This window comes from Pristiophorus japonicus, chromosome 5 (assembly GCF_044704955.1).
Source record: "Pristiophorus japonicus isolate sPriJap1 chromosome 5, sPriJap1.hap1, whole genome shotgun sequence".
Classification (NCBI taxonomy): Eukaryota; Metazoa; Chordata; class Chondrichthyes; family Pristiophoridae; genus Pristiophorus; species Pristiophorus japonicus.
Genome location: NC_091981.1, coordinates 249607180 through 249626224, shown reverse-complemented (window position 1 = coordinate 249626224; position 19045 = coordinate 249607180). Strand labels below are relative to the sequence as shown.

The following is a 19045-nucleotide window of genomic DNA, read 5'->3' as shown; positions in this document are numbered from 1 at the left end:
CCCCCGCTCCCCCTCTTCTCCCCCTCCCTCCTCTTCTCCCCTCCCTCCCTCTTCTCCCCCTCCCTCCCCTCTTCTCCCCCTCCCTCCCTCTTCTCCCCCTCCCTCCCTCTTCTCCCCCTCCCTCCCTCTTCTCCCCCTCCCTCCCTCTTCTCCCCCTCCCTCTCCCCCTCCCTCCCTCTTCTCCCCCTCCCTCCCCCTCCCTCCCTCTTCTCCCCCTCCCTCCCCCTCCCTCCCTCTTCTCCCCCTCCCTCCCTCTTCTCCCCCTCCCTCCCTCTTCTCCCCCTCCCTCCCTCTTCTCCCCCTCCTCCCTCTTCTCCCCCTCCCTCCCTCTTCTCCCCCTCCCTCCCTCTTCTCCCCCTCCCTCCCTCTTCTCCCCCTCCCTCCCTCTTCTCCCCCTCCCTCCCTCTTCTCCCCCTCCCTCCCTCTTCTCCCCCTCCCTCTTCCCCCTCCCTCCCTCTTCTCCCCCTCCCTCCCTCTTCTCCCCCTCCCTCCCTCTTCTCCCCCTCCCTCCCTCTTCTCCCCCTCCCTCCCTCTTCTCCCCCTCCCTCCCTCTTCTCCCCCTCCCTCCCTCTTCTCCCCCTCCCTCCATCCCTCTTCTCCCCCTCCCTCCATCCCTCTTCTCCCCCTCCCTCCACCCTCTTCTCCCCCCCTCCATCCCTCTTCTCCCCCTCCCTCCATCCCTCTTCTCCCCCTCCCTCCATCCCTCTTCTCCCCCTCCCTCCATCCCTCTTCTCCCCCTCCCTCCATCCCTCTTCTCCCCCTCCCTCCATCCCTCTTCTCCCCCTCCCTCCATCCCTCTTCTCCCCCTCCCTCCATCCCTCTTCTCCCCCTCCCTCCATCCCTCTTCTCCCCCTCCCTCCATCCCTCTTCTCCCCCTCCCTCCATCCCTCTTCTCCCCCTCCCTCCATCCCTCTTCTCCCCCTCCCTCCATCCCTCTTCTCCCCCTCCCTCCATCCCTCTTCTCCCCCTCCCTCCATCCCTCTTCTCCCCCTCCCTCCATCCCTCTTCTCCCCCTCCCTCCATCCCTCTTCTCCCTCTTCCTCCCTCCCTCTTCTCCCTCTTCCTCCCTCCCTCCCTCCCTCTCTCCCTCCCTCCATCCCTCTTCTCCCTCTTCCTCCCTCCCTCCCTCTCTCCCTCTTCCTCCCTCCCTCCCTCTTCTCGCTCCCTCCCTCCTTCTTCTGGCTCTCGCTCTCGCTCTCTCCACCCCCCTCTCCAGGACTTCAGCAGAAACTGCTGACACTTCCGTGCAGTACTGAGGGAGTATTGCATTGTTGTAGGTACCTTCTTTCAGATGAGATATTAAGCTGATAGACATCAACTTGAACAAATAGATGTCCAAGATCCCATGGAACTATTCAAAGTAGAGCAGGGGTGTTTCTCACAGTCCTGGCCAAGATTTCTCCTTCAATCAGCAGCACCAACAACAGATTAACTGGCTCTTAATCTCATTTGCTGTTTATGGTGCCTTGCTGTGTGCAAATTGGCTGCTGTGTCTGCACTTAAAAAGGTAATTAATTGATTGTAAAATACATTGGGATATCCTGAGGACCTAATCCAGCTCTTAAGTGTAAGTTATTTCTTGCATATTAATATTTTACAGCAATTATACTATTTGAGAAAATCAATTACTGTAAATGGATAGGTTTATAGTATATCTGTCATAGAATATTGTCTGCAGAGTAGTGAAGGATATTGTTCAGAAATATTGATTGCGTTAAATAGATTAGTTGCCTCTAATTTGAATAATAGCATTCACATTACCACTGTATGTTATGAGTAGATCCAAAATATCGTTAGTGTTTTTTGTAAGATTTATAAATAAGAAAAAAAATTGTAAATGCTGGAATAATTAAAATAGAGTTTCTACCTTCTGTTTTAAATTGTAGTGTGCTGTAGAAAAAGTAAGATTAGTGTAAATTCAAAGTTATTATTGCAAAACTTTTCATGAGATTGCGTCTTAATCAAAGCTAAACATATTTCACAGAAAAGTAAGCCTTGGATCTATTTCACTCCCCTCTCCCTATCTTTTACAACTTGTGTTCTGAATACTGACCATGTATATTTTACAAGTAGAGGATATTGATGTGTTTTTGTGCCTTTTAGTTTGGCTATTTTTGGTTTCATTAGTGAAATTAAGATTTAAAGCACACCTGGATACACAATCTACAGTTTTACATAGGATATATGACACAAACAGGCCATTCGGCCCAACCAGTCCATGCTGAGGTTTATGCTCCACTGACCACCTCCTGTCTTTCCTCATCTAAATCTATCAGCATAACCCTCTATTCCCTTTTCCCTAATATGCCTCCCCTTAAATACATCTATACTATTTGCTTCAACCACTCCATGTGGTAGCACATTCCACATTTTCAACACTCTTTGGGTAAAGAAGTTTCTTCTGAATTCCCTATTGGATTATTGGTGACTATCTTATATTGATGCCACTAGTTATGCGCTTCCCCACAAGTGGAAACATTCTGTATCCACTCTATCAAAATCTTTCATAAATTTAAAGACCTCTATATTACATCACCCTCAGCCTTTTTGGTCACTATATTGGGATATTATAATCATCCTCCTTTTTAAAATGGCAAATCAGAATTCAGAGATGAAAATTCGACTACAATAATTAGAATTAATTGTAAACTATGAATCACTTGGCGTATTACAACCAATGAAATGCTAAAACATGCTGTTTTCTATGTTTTATATAAGGACAGTGGCATTGTAAACTCATGATTAAAAATAGCTTAACTAGTTACTTGCCTTTAAATGCAAACTATTGTGGATTAGTTATTAGATAACAAACACTGCTGTATATGAAACAGTGGAGCAAATGGAAATTAAATATTCAGTATGCTTCTTGTCTATCAGCCTAGTCTAATTATCAATCAATTCCAGAATAGATGTTTCCATTTTTGATAGATTACTTCTAACACCAAAAATCAGAACAAAGTAGATATCTATGTATGTGGTATGGAGTACAATATAGAGGATGCAGCAGTGTGTGGTATAGAACTGACAAACTTGGTTTGAATGGAGTTTGTCATTTTTCATCAGCAACTCATTACTATTGGCAATGCTGTTGATAAGCCATTATTATCGATATTTTAAAAATCCATTATAGTGCTATACCAAAATGTAAATAGTACCCCAAATTCTGTACTATACAATAATGACACCAGTTACTCTTTGTAATTGGCTGCTTGTTCTTGGTAGTTTGTGATTCCACAGCAGACATGATATGGACCACAAACAATGATACTAAATTACTGGCTGCGTAGCATTTCTTGTTTTATTTAAACATATCAGCCGGAATTTTCAGTGGGTAATGACTGAACTGTCAGCGTTTGTCATCATTACCCCTCTGAAACTGACTAACTTCAGGATTTAACACATGCACATCTAAAAGTGGAAATCCTGAAGTTCTGGTCAGTCTGAAGTGATCTGAGTGAGCCAATTTGGCTAAAATATTAAATCATTGCACTGACACAAGCTGCACTGTGGATCAACCCATAGCCAGCAATCTGTGAAATCAGTGGAACTAATGAAAATTTGAGCTTTTCCATGGTAATATCACTGTTAAATATCCCATTGAATGTTGAGTCTTGTTGGAATGGGTGTAACTGAGGTTTTAACAGCGTATTGACTGCTAAACAACTTTTCTGGCCTAGAGAAATTAATTTTTATATTTGTGGAGTGCAAATTTCTCTTGATAGAAATGACTAGATTTAAACATTTTTTGAAAAAGTTTGTTCATGATATTTCAGCTTCTATCTACCCCATGGATATGTCCCGATTTTTAATGCACTCTAACATTTTTTTTAAAGTGCAGATAATCGGTGCTTTTCATTTCCTGGTTTATTGTCTGAGAATTCTTCAATGTGATTGAGTGCCTGGACAACTTGATGACATCACGGCTGCATTTTGCTCGGAATACCCTATTGACAGCGCTACAATCAATTCCACATCGAGAAACCTAAAGTTTTCGCCTCTGAGATCAAGATCTCTGTAGGCAACTTTCTTTGATCAGTGGCAATCGCTGGCACATCAGCACTGACTGGAAATTACAGGCCATCAATTTGTAAAATAGTACCTACTGTGTAACAAATGTTTATTCATAGAATGGCTACAGCACGGAAGGAGGCCATTTGGCCCATTGAGCTCGTCTGCTCTCCAAGAACACTTCAAGTCCCACTCCCCTGCCCTTTCCCTGCATTTTTTTTCCCCCTTCAGGTACTTAACCAAACTCCCTTTTGAAAGCCGTGATTGAGTCTGCCTCTATCGAGTCTGCCTCTATCACCCTTTCATGTAGTGCATTCCAGATCTTAACCGCTCGCTGCGTTTTTAAAAAAAAAGTTTTTTTTCTTGTCGCCTTTGGTTCTTCTGCCAATCACCTTAAATCTGTGACCTCTGGTTCTCAACCCTTCTGCCAATGGAAACAGTTCATCTCTATCTATTCTGTCCAGACCCATGATTTTGAGCACCTCTCAAATCGCCTGACTCTTGAGAACAACCCCAGCCTCTCCAGTCTATCCATATAACTGAAGTCCCTCATCCCTGGAATCATTCTGGTAAATCTTTTCTGCGCCCTCTAAGGCCTTCACGTCCTTCCTACAGTGCAGTGCCCAGAATTGGACACCATATTCAAGTTGAGGCCGAACCAGTGTTTTATACAAGTTCATTGTGCACAAATTGTGGAAAATACATATACCCCATGGTAGATAAATAAAAATAAAGTTATTATGGTCTCTGTTCATGCACCCCCTTTAGTTTATATTTCCTCTCAAGAGTACAATCTTAATCACTTTTTACTTTTCTGTGTTAAAATTTCATCTGCCACCTGTCTGCCTGTTCCATCAACCTGTCTTATAAGTCGATCACCGTCCTCCTCACTGTTCACTATATTTCCAAGTTTTGTGTCGTTTATTATTGGTAGTGGAACATAAATAAATTCGGGAACTTAGACAATTATCAATAAGCTGGGGAAACAACATTGCAGAATAACAATGTACATTAATGTTGGTGAATTTCTATTAATGCCATAAATTGAGTATAATTTAGTGCATAAATATGTCAGGTGAATTTTTGTTTTAAGATGTGCTTGGAGATAAATTTAGACCTTGAATTGAGTCACAATGAGTACTTATTAATAAACACGTTGGTAGATGTTCCCTGTACATCTTTTTGATTCAACAATAGTCTTAAAATCAGTCCTTCTCAGCAGTTCAAATAGCAAACCTTGCAGGAAGCTTTGCAATTGTTTACTCCAAAGTGACGCAATGCCTGTGACATTACAACCTGCCCATTGAGATTTAAACTGTAGGTTATTATTGTACAAGGCATGTGACACTTCCCCCTTTCCCAACAGACCATAAAAAATAAAGAAAAACAAGCAGTTGCACGAGTGTTGTAGAGGGCGCCGTTGCCAACAGCTTCATGGAAAGTTGCTGTGACGGAGGGCATCCATGTTGTGGCGCAGTTGAATTAGGAAGCGAAGAGAAACGAAAAGGGGGGGGGGGGGGGGAGGGGAGGAAAGAAAACTGGTCAATTTAAAAACACATCCGAGTCCGCATTTTTTTTTTAAAAGGAGTAAAACACCTGTCAAGCCGAAAGGGGAAACAAAATATAGACGGGGATGGAGTGGTGAAGGTGTTGGGGGAAATATTTGAACAAGGGAGAGAGATAACCAGAGTTAGCAGAATACGCTGTGTGGGTGCGGTTTGTTGTGCAGCGATGAGGGTTGGGCACGGTTGATGGCTGCTGGTTTCTCCACGGCCGCTGGAACGAGAAGCGGCCGCCTTTTAAGCTGTGTTTGTTGGCGGGTGCGGAGCGGAGCCAAAGCCGAGCTAGGACGGGGGGGAGGAACCTAAGCGACCGTCCCCGGCTCCGCCGAGTGAGTGAGTGAGTGGAGTGGAGTGAGGTGACTTGGGCGGGTGCGCGCGCAGCGGGGCCGAGCCTCGTCCCGGCTCGTGTGCATTGTGGGATGGCTGGACTTTAATGACCGCCATGTTGGCCATGGCGTATTGAAGCCGACAAAAGGAACCCAAACGGACCGGGGCGAAAAAACCGCCTTTCTTCCGCTTCCAACCCCGCTTTCTCTTCACGGAATGGAACTAGGATCTCCAGTCTCTCATCCATGATAGGTTCCGGGCGGCTCCGTGTAGGTTTTACCGGCTGTAGGCGTCAACATTTCATCGGCTACTAAGGAGGAGGGGGAAAAAAAAGCGCATTATATATATATTTATATATTTCCTTCCCAACCTCTCTCTTCCCCCCCCCCCCCTCCTCTCCTCCCTTCCCCTAACACCCAACACCCCTCCTCCCGCGGTGGTGTTTGGGTTTGTAATCCGCCGCCAACACGCACACACAAACCGAGGGAGAGCGAGAATAATGAGCAAACTGTCGTTTCGGGCAAGGGCGCTCGATGCATCGAAACCTCTGCCCGTGTATCGGTGCGAGGACCTGCCGGATCTGCACGAATATGCCTCTATTAACCGAGCGGTGCCCCAGATGCCCACGGGGATGGAGAAGGAGGAGGAATCGGTAGGTGTACGGGGCGGGTTGTTGTGTGCTGATTTAAAATTAATTTTGTGTGTGTGTGTGTGCTGCTTGTGGCGGGGCGATGTGTGTGTGCGCGCAGGTTGCGCGGCCGCCATTACACGGCTCTCGCTCGCTTCCTCCCAAACATGGGGCCGGGCCGCGGAAACGCAGACGGGGCCCCGGAACCACCCACATTTCATCCCTCCGCTCACTACATTGGCGTCGGCTGGCCCGCCGTCCGCTTTACACTCAGGCTGTGATGGGGGCGATGAAGATCTTATTTTTTTTTTTAGTATTGTTATCCCCAAAAAAAGGGAAAAGGTGTGTTTTTTTAAAAAAAATTCACCCCTTTTTGGAGTACAAAAAGGTCACGTGACGGCTCCAAGGCAGCCATTTTGTTGTGTTTCTCTGTCCCTGGGTTGGGCCCGAGCACAGCGGCAGCAACAGCCGCATCTAGCAGCGGGGTGGCGCTAGGGAGCTCCACACTGAGGAAAGGGGGCTGCGGCTGAGGAGAGTCACTGAACAGCATGCAGTTTGTTGTGTGCAGCTCTCCACTCAGTCCGGTTTTTTTTCTCTCTCTCTGTCTGTCTGTCTGTCTGTGTGTGTGTGGACGTGGACGTGGACGTTATTTTTATTAGATTAGTATATAGGGCGTTCTGAGTGCTTTTGCAAGCGTTGCAGCACACCATTTGACTGAAAATAGACCAGACGAGTGTGAATAAGGAAGGCAGGAAGAATGAATGTTGTTATCTCAACACGTGCGCGAGTTAGGGCAACTTTCATGACAGTCTCGTGTATAGTATGGGCCTGCAGGGAGACTGTTAAACTTTTGCATTGCAAACTGGTGCGATTAAATATTTGCAGAAAGCATTGGTTGTCGTTACTCTACGTTATTTCATTTGTTTTTCTTGTCTGGTTTACATGTCATATGGGCCTTGAATTAAAGGTTATGAATGACAAGTTGTTGCATGACTTTTTTTTCCCCAAACGATACTGTGAAGTGTAATTAGTTACAATTCTAGAGATTGGATTTATGCTGTTTTAGTATATCTGGACGATCTCGTACAGTGAATAATAAGGTTAAAATACTCTCAATAGTTGCAGAGGTGAAGCTGTCTAGGTGCAAAATCGAGTTCTACAGTTTATAACCAAGATCCAAAAGTTGTGGTTTACATTTTTCAGAATACTGAAGCTGTTCGATATTTTTAGCAAAAATGCAAAACTGTAATCCACACAATTTTATCTGTTATAACATAAATGTGCAGTGTAAAGGGATACTATTAAAGTCTAATATGAAGTTGCTGGAACTTGGGCATAATACGTGAATCATTTAATAGAGGAGCAATGTGCCCTCTTGATCACTTGTCACCTTTTTCCTTATTTAGCATTTTGATACCATAGGATAAATCAGCCACAACCATATGCACTTACATTTCTTAATCTGTCATCCCAAATTGGAGTGTTTTCCACAGTTCAGATGGACCTAATATAAAAGTTTCACTGGCTAAATTAAGCAAAACCTTGTATTCTAAAATGTCCTTTGAATATAATGTGTTGGATGTGCATCAGTCTATTAAAAATATGGCTTATTTATTAGAATCATTGGAATCAATGCAGAAAGGGAAGCATTTCAACCCATTGCCCCATGAGAATCCTAGCTCTTCAATTGGGTCTATCTACTGCTATTTCACTGCTCTTTGCATTTATATTTTTCCTTTCCCAATACTTATCCAATTCCCTTTTTAAATGATGGTATAGTCTCCCTCAGTAGCTGTTTGTGGTACCTGTAATGAATTTGTTCTTGGAAATTTTGTACGTGTGGAAGTTTTTTTTATAGTTTCCTAGTAAAATATTATCCATGCCTATTTGTGCTTAGCTTCTGACATCAGACATGCCCAAAATTAGTAAAGATGATAAAATTGAATTCACATTGTAGTACCTTTAACTTTGGAGCACCCCGAAATACTTCACAGCCAATGAATTGCTTTGAAATGTGCGGACACACAACAGCCAAATTGCACAATTGACAAATTAAAATATTTTAGTTTTGAGCGCTAAATGTCCTGGATGTAGGGAGGACTTTCTTTTTTTCCCCCTGAATAGTACGGTAGCATCTTTTACATATACCTTGCAGGTGTCAGTCTTGGTGGTAGCACTTTTGCGTTTAAGTCAGAAGGTTGTGGGTTGAAGTTGCACTTGAGAGACTTGAGCACATAATCTACGGTGACATTTCACTGCAGTATTGAGGGAGTGCTGCACTGTCGGAAGTGCTGTCTTTCAGATGAGACATTAAACTGGAGCTTTGTCTGCCCCCTCGGATGGACGTAAAGAATCCTATAGCACTATTCGAAGGAGAGCAGGGGAGTTCTTCCAGTGCCCTGGCAAATATATATCCCTCAATCAACATTAGCTTTGGTCATTAGCTGTAAAGTGCTTTGATGCTTCCTGAGGACATTGGGTTCTATATAAATGCAAGTTACCTGAGAGGGCAGTCAGGACTAAAATATTGCAATTCTGACAGCAGCACTCCTTTGTTACTGCACTGAAGCATCAGCTGAGATTATGTGCTCTGGTTTCTGGGGCGAGACTTTCTGGAACGGGCAAGCTTGCCACCACTTATTTTAATGCTACTTCTCTCCTTCCCTCTTTTCTCTTTCCCCCCCCCCCCCCCCCAAATAACTGGCTTTTTAAAAAGTTTTCACCTGAAAGCTTCAAATGAGACTAAGATTAAAAACTGAAACCCAAATACTTGTGCTTTTTGTTTCTAGTTGCTCGTAAAACACTTTTTATGAAAGACAATCATATAAATCCATAATTTGGTGACTTACTACACATACTTTATTTGATTTACAGGCATAAGACCAAAATAAGAATATTGCTTTAGATGTAACCTTTCTGAATTGTTAAAATCTATCGCTATATGCTTGTTTTGAAGTTCCATGAACAAATATCAATTTGCTCCATTCTGTAGTGATGCATTCCTCTGTTATAAGAACTGTTATTTAAAAATAGGTAGGTTAAGACACAATTAGGATATGACCTATTGCATTTACAGAAGTGCCTCTCAGTGGAAGGTGTAATTTTTTTAATTTGCGGGGTTTAATTCCATTTAAAAAGTGCTTTTGAAACTTATTTTTGCAAGTAGTTAATAACATTGCTAGAGGAACTTTTATTAAATAGAAATAATGGATATTCTCTTGTGAATATAGCTATCTGAGGAGGTTACAGGGAAAGCTATTTGGTTCATGGAGGTGTATAATGGAGAGAAATCTAACTTTGACTTTGTTGCAATTAATGTGTCTAATGAAATGGAGATCTGCACATTTTTTCAAATGTAATATCAGAACAGCATCCTTATTTATAATGGGGGAGTCCATGCTTGTATTGAGGAATCTGTCCGGCTTCCGGAGCTTGGAATATTCATGGGATTTTATTTTTCCTGCAATGTGCATTAATCAACGCTGTGGTGAAAGTATCAAACAGTGCAAATTTGTTCAAATTGTGCTGCTGCAATTTCAGAAAAAGGTAACTAAAAATATGAATGTAATTTAAAATGTGGACTTCTAAAATGATCTTTACACAGTGAAAATATTTAGATGAATTAATGCAATACTCTGCACATTATTTGGGAGGGTATGGTGGTTGGAATAATTATCTTTACTAATATGAATCTAACCAGTTTAGTTTTTTTGTGACCATTTTTGAATTAAACATCTAGAATATTGGATACCTTGGTATAAATACAAGGTTATAATGTAATCCAGCTAATTTCTCTTGCAAATTAGGATGATTCTAAATTACAAGACTAATTTTGAAATTGGTTTCTTTGGTGTTTTTATAAGAACATAAGAATTAGGAACAGGAGTAGGCCCTCGAGCCTGCTCCGCCATTCAACAAGATCATGGCTGATCTGGCCGTGGACTCAGCTCCACTTACCCGCCCGCTCCCCATAACCCTTAATTCTCTTATTGGTTAAAAATCTATCTATCTGTGACTTGAATAGATTCAATGAGCTAGCCTCAACTGTTTCCTTGGGCAGAGAATTCCACAGATTCACAATCCTCTGGGAGAAGAAATTCCTTCTCAACTCGGTTTTAAATTGGCTCCCCCGTATTTTGAGGCTGTGCCCCCTAGTTCTAGTCTCCCTGACCTCTCTGCCTCTAACTTGTCTAACCCTTTCATTATTTTAGGACTAGTCATCTCAGTTTTTAAAGGGTTCACTAGATTTTCAAGCAAACTTTCTGGTCATTGGCCAGTTGACATGTTGAGAAAGATCACAGCTGTAAAATATTGCATTAACTTTTGGGGGGACTTTTCAGCATTTTTTGTCCCCCAGCAGGTTGCCGCCTAAAACGATAAAGTAGATAGCTAAATGTATTGAAACATTCATAGTGCTAATTTATCTCTGGAAATCTTATAAATTATTGAAATTTGATTCTTAAAGTTGAGTAGAAGGTTGTGGGTTCAAGTCCCACTCCAAGGACGAGCACATAAATCCAGGCTGACATTCCAGTGCATTGCTGAGGGAATGCTGCACTGTTGGAGGTGCTGTCTTTCGGATGAGACATTAAACTGAGGCCCCGTCTGCGCGCTCAGGAGGACGTAAAAGATCCCATGACACTTTCGAAGAGGAGCAGGGGAGTTATTGCCAATGTCCTGGCCTATATTTATCCCTCAATCAATATAACAAAAACTGATTTTCACATTATAACATTGCTGTTTGTGCAAGTTGGCTGCCGCGTTACCCACATTACAACAGTGACTACATTGTACATTCATTGGCTGTAAAGCTCTTTGAGACGTCCAGTGGCCATGACAAGCGCTATATAAATGCAAGTCTTTTTCAGAAACATAGAAAATAGGTGCAGGAGTAGGCCATTCGGCCCTTCTAGCCTGCACCGCCATTCAATGAGTTCATGGCTGAACATGCAACTTCAGTACCCCATTCCTGCTTTCTCGCCATACCCCTTGATCCCCCTAGTAGTAAGGACTTCATCTAACTCCTTTTTGAATATATTTAGTGAATTGGCCTCAACAACTTTCTGTGGTAGAGAATTCCACAGGTTCACCACTCTCTGGGTGCAGAAGTTTCTCCTCATCTCGGTCCTAAATGGCTTACTCCTTATCCTTAGACTGTGACCCCTGGTTCTGGACTTCCCCAACATTGGGAACATTCTTCCTGCATCTAACCTGTCTAAACCCGTCAGAATTTTAAACGTTTCTATGAGATCCCCTCTCATTCTTCTGAACTCCAGTGAATACAATCCCAGTTGATAGGTCAGTCCCGCTATCCCGGGAATCAGCCTGGTGAACCTTTGCTGCACTCCCTCAATAGCAAGAATGTCCTTCCTCAGGTTAGGAGACCAAAACTGTACACAATACTCCAGGTGTGGCCTCACCAAGGCCCTGTACAACTGCAGCAACACCTCCCTGCCCCTGTACTCAAATCCCCTCGCTATGAAGGCCAACGTGCCATTTGCTTTCTTAACCGCCTGCTGTACCTGCATGCCAACCTTCAATGACTGATGTACCATGACACCCAGGTCTCGTTGCACCTCCCCTTTTCCTAATCTGTCACCATTCAGATAATAGTCTGTCTCTCTGTTTTTACCACCAAAGTGGATAACCGCACATTTATCCACATTATACTTCATCTGCCATGCATTTGCCCACTCACCTAACCTATCCAAGTTGCTCTGCAGCCTCATAGCATCCTCCTCGCAGCTCACACTGCCACCCAACTTGGTGTCATCCGCAAATTTGGAGATACTACATTTAATCCCCTCGTCTAAATCATTAATGTACAGTGTAAACAGCTGGGGCCCCAGCACAGAACCTTGCGGTACCCCACTAGTCACTGCCTGCCATTCTGAAAAGTACCCATTTACTCCTACTCTTTGCTTCCTGTCTGCCAACCAGTTCTCAATCCACGTCAGCACACTACCCCCAATCTCATGTGCTTTAACTTTGCACATTAATCTCTTGTGTGGGACCTTGTCGAAAGCCTTCTGAAAGTCCAAATATACCACATCAACTGGTTTAAGTCATTAAAATAATCAACATTTTCCACTGAAACCTCTAATATTTTACATTTAAGGATTTGTACTTTAATGCTTGCATGTCTCAGCTTTTATTTATCTCTGGGTGTGCTGGGGGGAGGGAATGGAAGGTAGAAGTGTCACAGACATTTCTATCTTCTGATGGCATGTTCTATGGACTCCCGACATATTTCCCCTCTTTAGATAATTATATCAGTTGAAGATAATTAAGCATATGGAGTTTGTTGACTCTAAGCTACATTTTTGAAAGCTTGAATATTGATATATTTGGAGTGACTGCTGATGGAATGTTCAAGCCATAGAGATGTGGGTTAAGTGTAACTGACAGCCATTGAGATTTTTCTAGTCATCATTTCAGAACTTGTATTTAATGACGTAAAACTGAAGGTTTTGTGCTGATCATTTGGAGTCGATTTAAATTAAAAATGTTTCCTCAAGTTAATTTTGGGGTATCCATTTGTTTTAATGCGGTGCCAGTAGTAATTGATGGTTCTGTAACAGATCTTGTGATGTAACGTGAAAAAGTCAGGAGACTAGAATTGGTAGGCATACCAGGGGTAATGTTATAATGGAAAACTCTATAAATAGGATGGTAGTCATATAAATACATTTGATTCACAATCAAAGATGTAGCAATGAAAGAAACTGAAGATATGTATTTGGTATTTAGTTTGATATTTATAAAATACGACATTACACAAGTCATATAGCAGACTGAGATCCATTACTTCCACAAAGGAACATTAAGAAAGAATGAAAATGCCTTGTTTTAGAAGAAGCGTAATATATAATTTTTAAATTGGAGTGAGGGATTGGAAAGCATCATTAGTGCTTCTGTATAAGGGAATATAATATTTTGCTAAATTTAAACTTTATTAAAATAGGTGTGGCTAGGTGCAACATTTTCCTCTCTTTCCTCTTCCTCCACCGTGCAAGACGTTCTTCATGGTATACAATACCAACATGGAATGGTACACGCGTTCAGTTTTCCCTTCGGGTAGATAAGACCTGGTCTCGTGCAGAGGGGGGGAATAAGAAAGTACTGGAGAGAATTAGATGTTGATATTTTCAAAGTATAGTTAGAGAAGTAATGCATTGTGGATATTTAAGAATTGCATGCAGAGGTGATCAGTTTGCATTTGAAAGCAATTTTAGATGTTGGCACATCTAATTTTTTTTTAGAATTTAATGTCACAAGGTTTACTTTGTATATTGGTGCCAATACACTGTATAGAAACAAAAAAATCTGTGTGTGCACCTGTTGAATTCAGAGTTATCATGCTAGTTCATCACCACAAAATTATCCCACTATTATTACAGCCAGTACTTCATTCAAGTGCTGTATGGTCACACTACTTTCTAAATATAATCCAAGTTTGGGAGATCAAAATCCCTACTCCTGTGTATTTTTCATGTAGGCAATTTATGAAATATTCACATACTTTACAAATTTCATTGTGACATAATTGAGCATGTAATATATCTGTTAAACCTTGCAAGTGTGTTTGGTTTTCCTGTTCACCCATTTATTCTTTCACAACTCATTTACATCTGTTCAAGTATTCATATTGCAGTGATGCTGCTTGGTATTTTTGCAAAGAGTAAATTTATTCAATAAAAAAGCCTTCCATGATTGGAAAGAAACTTAATGAAAGTTGTATATTGAAAAAATACATATACTGTTTTAATTTTTGTATTTTGGAAAATATAATGACTCCAAATGATGCAATGTGCATTCACTCAAGCTTTTGAATTTTTTTTTATCCCCACCAAAGTCTCTGTTTATTCAAGAAAGCATTTCTACCCACTTTCTGTTGTAAAGCAATAAACCTTATCTTTTATATAGATTGTTCCTTTTGTGCATTGGATTTTTAACTAGAATGATTGCATTTGAACATATATTTTACAAATATATTTTGTTTAGTGAAGGGGTAGCTGATTTTTATTCAGTGTCTATTCAATATAAAAGCATTGTAGCATGACTAAAATTTGGCACTGCCACACTGTTTGCTTTTTCTCTAGATAATTCAATTAAATATATTGGGGAGAGAAGGAAGGTTCTTAATGTGGAGTATGAGAGTACAACAATATATTGTCTTACCATATTTCTCAGCAGGTACAGGAAAAACAAATTGTAATAGATTTTAAACTTGACTTAAATTTATTATAAAATACAGAATCATTTACAAAGAGAAAGGAAATTTGTTTGAAATTCATTATGAACAAGTAATAGATTTTATTTAGTAGAATTAGTACCGGTTGGGCCTAAATTGGAAGGTTTCTGAGCGGGCGAGTGAGAGGAAAGGTAGTAAAATATTGGTACTGGTCAAAAGAATTAAGGAAAATGGAATTGTACTTATGTAGCGCCTTTCACACCCTTTGGATGTCCCAAAGTGCTTTACAGCCAATTAATGCTTTTGAAGTGCAGTCTCTGTTGTAATGTGGGGAAACATGCAGCCAATTTAGATGATCTGGTCATTATCTCATTCCAAGGTCCCACAAACAGCAATTTTGGTGATGTTTGATAAGGAATAAATATTGACCAGGGTACCATGCGAACACCCCAGCTCTTTTGCGTCCACCTGAAAAGGCAAAGATGGCTTTGATTTAATGTCCCATCTGAAAGACAGGACCTCTGACAGTGTACTACACTTAAGTGTCGGTCTTATGTGCTCAAATGTGCAATAAATTCTGGCCTTGCCAGCGACAGCCACATCCCATGAATGAATGAAAGTCTCTGGCGTGGGGCTTGAACCCACAACATCTGACTCTGAAGTGAGAGTACTACCACTGAGCCAAGGCTGACTCCATGCAAAATTGGCAAATTGTTTCTCTTTTTGTGACCGGAGTTTGAAATACGATTGTTTGAATTTTCTACATAAAACATTGGATAATCTTGTAACATATGCAGAATAGTCAGTCTCTTTGTACAACGTGTAATTATTGTTTAGTGTAGTTGTCCTGGTCTTCTACCCTGACGACGTTTCATGTTCTTATAACCACCTTCCTATCCTAAGAAGTAAGATATCGCAACCATAGTGAATGGCAATGGATATATTGAACAGGGACAGGAAAAAGCCTACTGGTCCATCCATCCTGTCCAAATATGCTCTTTTTTTAAAAAGACAATTAAAACTATAATCGTTACCACACCACTTGTTGAGTCAGTGAATTGGGATGTGCTAAACTGAAGTTAATTCTTGGGTTCAAAATCTTACATTTCCGATATTACATTTCAATATTTTGCTTTACAGGGATTAATCATCCCTGATAAATTATCACATCATAAAAGATAGATAAAAGCCAACTGGAATAATCTGAAAGGATTGTCCCTATTGGGGCATCAAAGCTATGTTGCTTTTTATAGCTTGTTAGTCTGTGCAGAGTATCTGATGGCTGGCTGATGACTGCAATCAGAGTTGGAGCAGAGATAAGTACAGGGGAGGTAAGGGGCTTAGTAGTGGAGGTTGTGCACTGGTGCAAGTTGCAGAGGTAGGGAGGGTCAAGGCCATGATGGAAGTAGATGAAGACCAGAATTTTGAATTCAGTGTGCTCAGGGTGAGAGTTGAGATTGCAAGGACATAGGTGATGGGGGAATGGGCGTAGTACAGAATATTGTTTAGTGGTTTTTCAAGCTGTTTATGCAGAATAGAACTTGGCTGGTGATTGCAATCGTTGATCCTGGAGGAGACAAAGCCTTGGATTGGGATTTCTTTGGGGTGGAAAGGGCAAGATTGTTGCTAGCATGGTCAGTTTGAAGCTAAGCTAAGCACCGGATCAAAGGAACAGTGAGGTTGAGCATGGTCATAGCGAACAGTCAAGGAGGGGATAGAGTGGGGGCTAGGGTGCAGTTTTTGCAGAAAACCTTAAAGTCTTGCTCATCCACAGTTGGTGGGAGAGAGGTAGAGCTAGGTGCCAGCACTCTCATGTAAATGCTGACCCCATGTATATGGATGTTGTCAAGGTATAGAAGGTGAATGAAAAAGGGGCTACAGCTGAACCTTGAGATAACCACATGAAGAGAAGCCAAAGAAGCCATTGCATAAGAGAGGTGTTAGCTGCATTGGAGCAAGTAAGAGTAGAACAAAGTGTGGTCAGTGCCATGAAGGTGAACTTCAGAGATGGTAGAGTAATTATCCCTGAGAGGGCAAAGAGGGATAAATCACCATGGTCACCATTTGACTTTTTGCAAAGCAGTTTTTGTGATTTTTGTGGAAAGTGGACTTGAGAGATTTGAACAATGTGAGCTGGCCATAAAGGTGTATGAGTCATTAGAAGACTTTCAAGCAGAAAGGGAGGTTGTTAAAACCAGTAGTTGGAGGATGGACCTTTTTTATGATTGTATGCAAGGGCAGTGAGAAAGAGCTTGATCATATTGAGACTGGGCTTAGTGAGGTTGTATGCAATCACAGGTACATTTATTTCAGTACTGCATCGACGATATCTAGTTGTAGTTCAGAGTGTTGTTGACCTGCGTTAGTAGGTCATGTGTTCAAGCCCCACTCTAGAGACTTGAGCACATAATCTAGACGGACACTTCAGTGCGTTGCTGAGTGACTGCTGTGCTGTCTTTTCGATGAGACATTAAGCCGAGGCCCGGGCATTTGCCCCCTCAACTGGATGTAAAAGATCCCATAGCACTATTTAAAGAAGAGCAGGGGAGCTTTTTTTATTCCTCAACCAATGTCATTTGAAAACAAATATCTGATCATTTATCTTATCGATGTTTGTGGGATATTGCTCTATGTGGATTATTTAATGTGTTTTCCTGCTTTATAAGAGACTACACTTCAAAATACTTTATTGTGCATTTGTTCTTGTATTATCAACTATCTGACTCATATATTTTAATATTTCCGCACCCCCTTTCAGATCTCTCATCGTAAAATTGTAGTATCGCCCAGGAATGGAATTGCAGTTATTTCAGAGGTATATTTCACCAAGTGGTAATTTAAAATCTGTAAAAAGGTTTGCATGCCCCCGGTACTTCTGTCTGATCTCTGGCCATCAGCATCATTAAACAATTCATTAGCTATTTAGGAACTTAAAAGTCCAGAGTGTGGAAAGCCCATTAGACCTAACAAACCAACTGCATCCAGTGTCCATGTCTAATTCTATTAGAATCATGATCGCCAATCTATCATCCATATAAGCAGGTTATCGCCCATTTTTGCTCAAAAGTGGAAAGTAGGGCCGATAGAATCTTACAGCACAGAAGGAGGCCATTCGGCCTGTTGTGCCTGTGCCAGCTCTTTGAAAGAGCTGTCTAATTTTTAGTCCCACACTCTGACTCCCCCCCCCCCCCCCCCCCCCCCGTTATCCTGCAAATTAGTCATTGGACTGCCCTAACCCCATACCTGTCGATACCCTACGTTACTGAGCACGCATGTTACTACTTCCACCTTCACTAAAAACAAATCCCAATAGTACTATTTAATGATTCCATAGCTCTCCTTTCCCACTTCTGAACAGAGATGCCCTTTACAAGTGCCGGTAGAACCTATGTCGGCCACCTACCTTTTTGGAGTCTGCTCTATATCCACGATGCTATGGCGAAGATCATCATTTCCTCCCTCTTCACACCCCACACCCCCCTCCCCAATTTGCTTGAGGTTTGTGAATTTTGTACTCATTTTCTCTAGTTCTGTGCTCACCATTCAAGTTAAGTAGCTTGCTTACTATCTAAATCATATTTTAAACATACTTGTGTTTCACTTCAGTCTGCTTTTTTCCAATGAAAATAAATTTAATTGCTTGAACCTTTCTTTGTGCATTAGTTCCCTGGGGCCTGGAGGCTTTCCAGTTTGTCTGAATGAAAGTTCACTGTCTGATTTATTGCCAGGTTAGCCCATTTATTTAAAAAAAAGTTAAAAATTGTTGCCTCGTCCAGAAAATCATCGGCCAGTTTGTTTTTGAATGTTCGTGCCCAAATCTCCTGTCTCCTTTTTTTTTCATTATTCAGAAGCAGCAAAAAATTGACTCTGATTGTTGAGTCAAAAATGGTAAATTCATTACATACTGACATTTAAAAGTTAGTAGCTTTGCGCCATGTTGGTATAATAGTGCTGTTATACTACCACAAAAATTGTGTATTCCCATGAAACTTGAAGCATCACTGTAAATCTGCCCGCCTGGTGCTCTTGAGTTTTGGAAGAAACTGGAGCAGTCAGTATTCCTGCCCATACTATCAACCAATGCATAGTCTATTGATGCAAGGAGTTAGAAGTGTATATATTGCAGCTTCAATGTATTAATGTCACGACTTCATTGGATTCAGGGTTTTTATTATACCAGAGTGGAGATACCATTGCCAGACCACCAGCTTGAATGTAATCTTGGTGGATGTGATGTAGGATTTGGAGGCTGTTTGCTGCATTTATCCTAGTTTGAAATGAGAGGCTTATGCTTGACCAAAAGTAGTATATTGTATCCATGTATAC

General features: G+C 41.6%; 1 protein-coding gene across 2 annotated transcripts in view; it reads left to right on the top strand.

Moving 5' to 3' along the window:
• The first annotated feature begins 5631 nt into the window (after window positions 1-5631).
• LOC139264666 (enhancer of polycomb homolog 1-like) overlaps window positions 5632-19045 on the top strand; it is a 162938-nt gene continuing 149524 nt past the window's right edge. For both annotated transcript variants that reach the window (XM_070881534.1, XM_070881535.1), the window contains exon 1: window positions 5632-6549. In XM_070881534.1, the coding sequence (XP_070737635.1) occupies window positions 6397-6549 (153 nt within the window). In that variant the 5' untranslated portion in view covers window positions 5632-6396. The remainder of the gene's footprint in view (window positions 6550-19045) is intronic.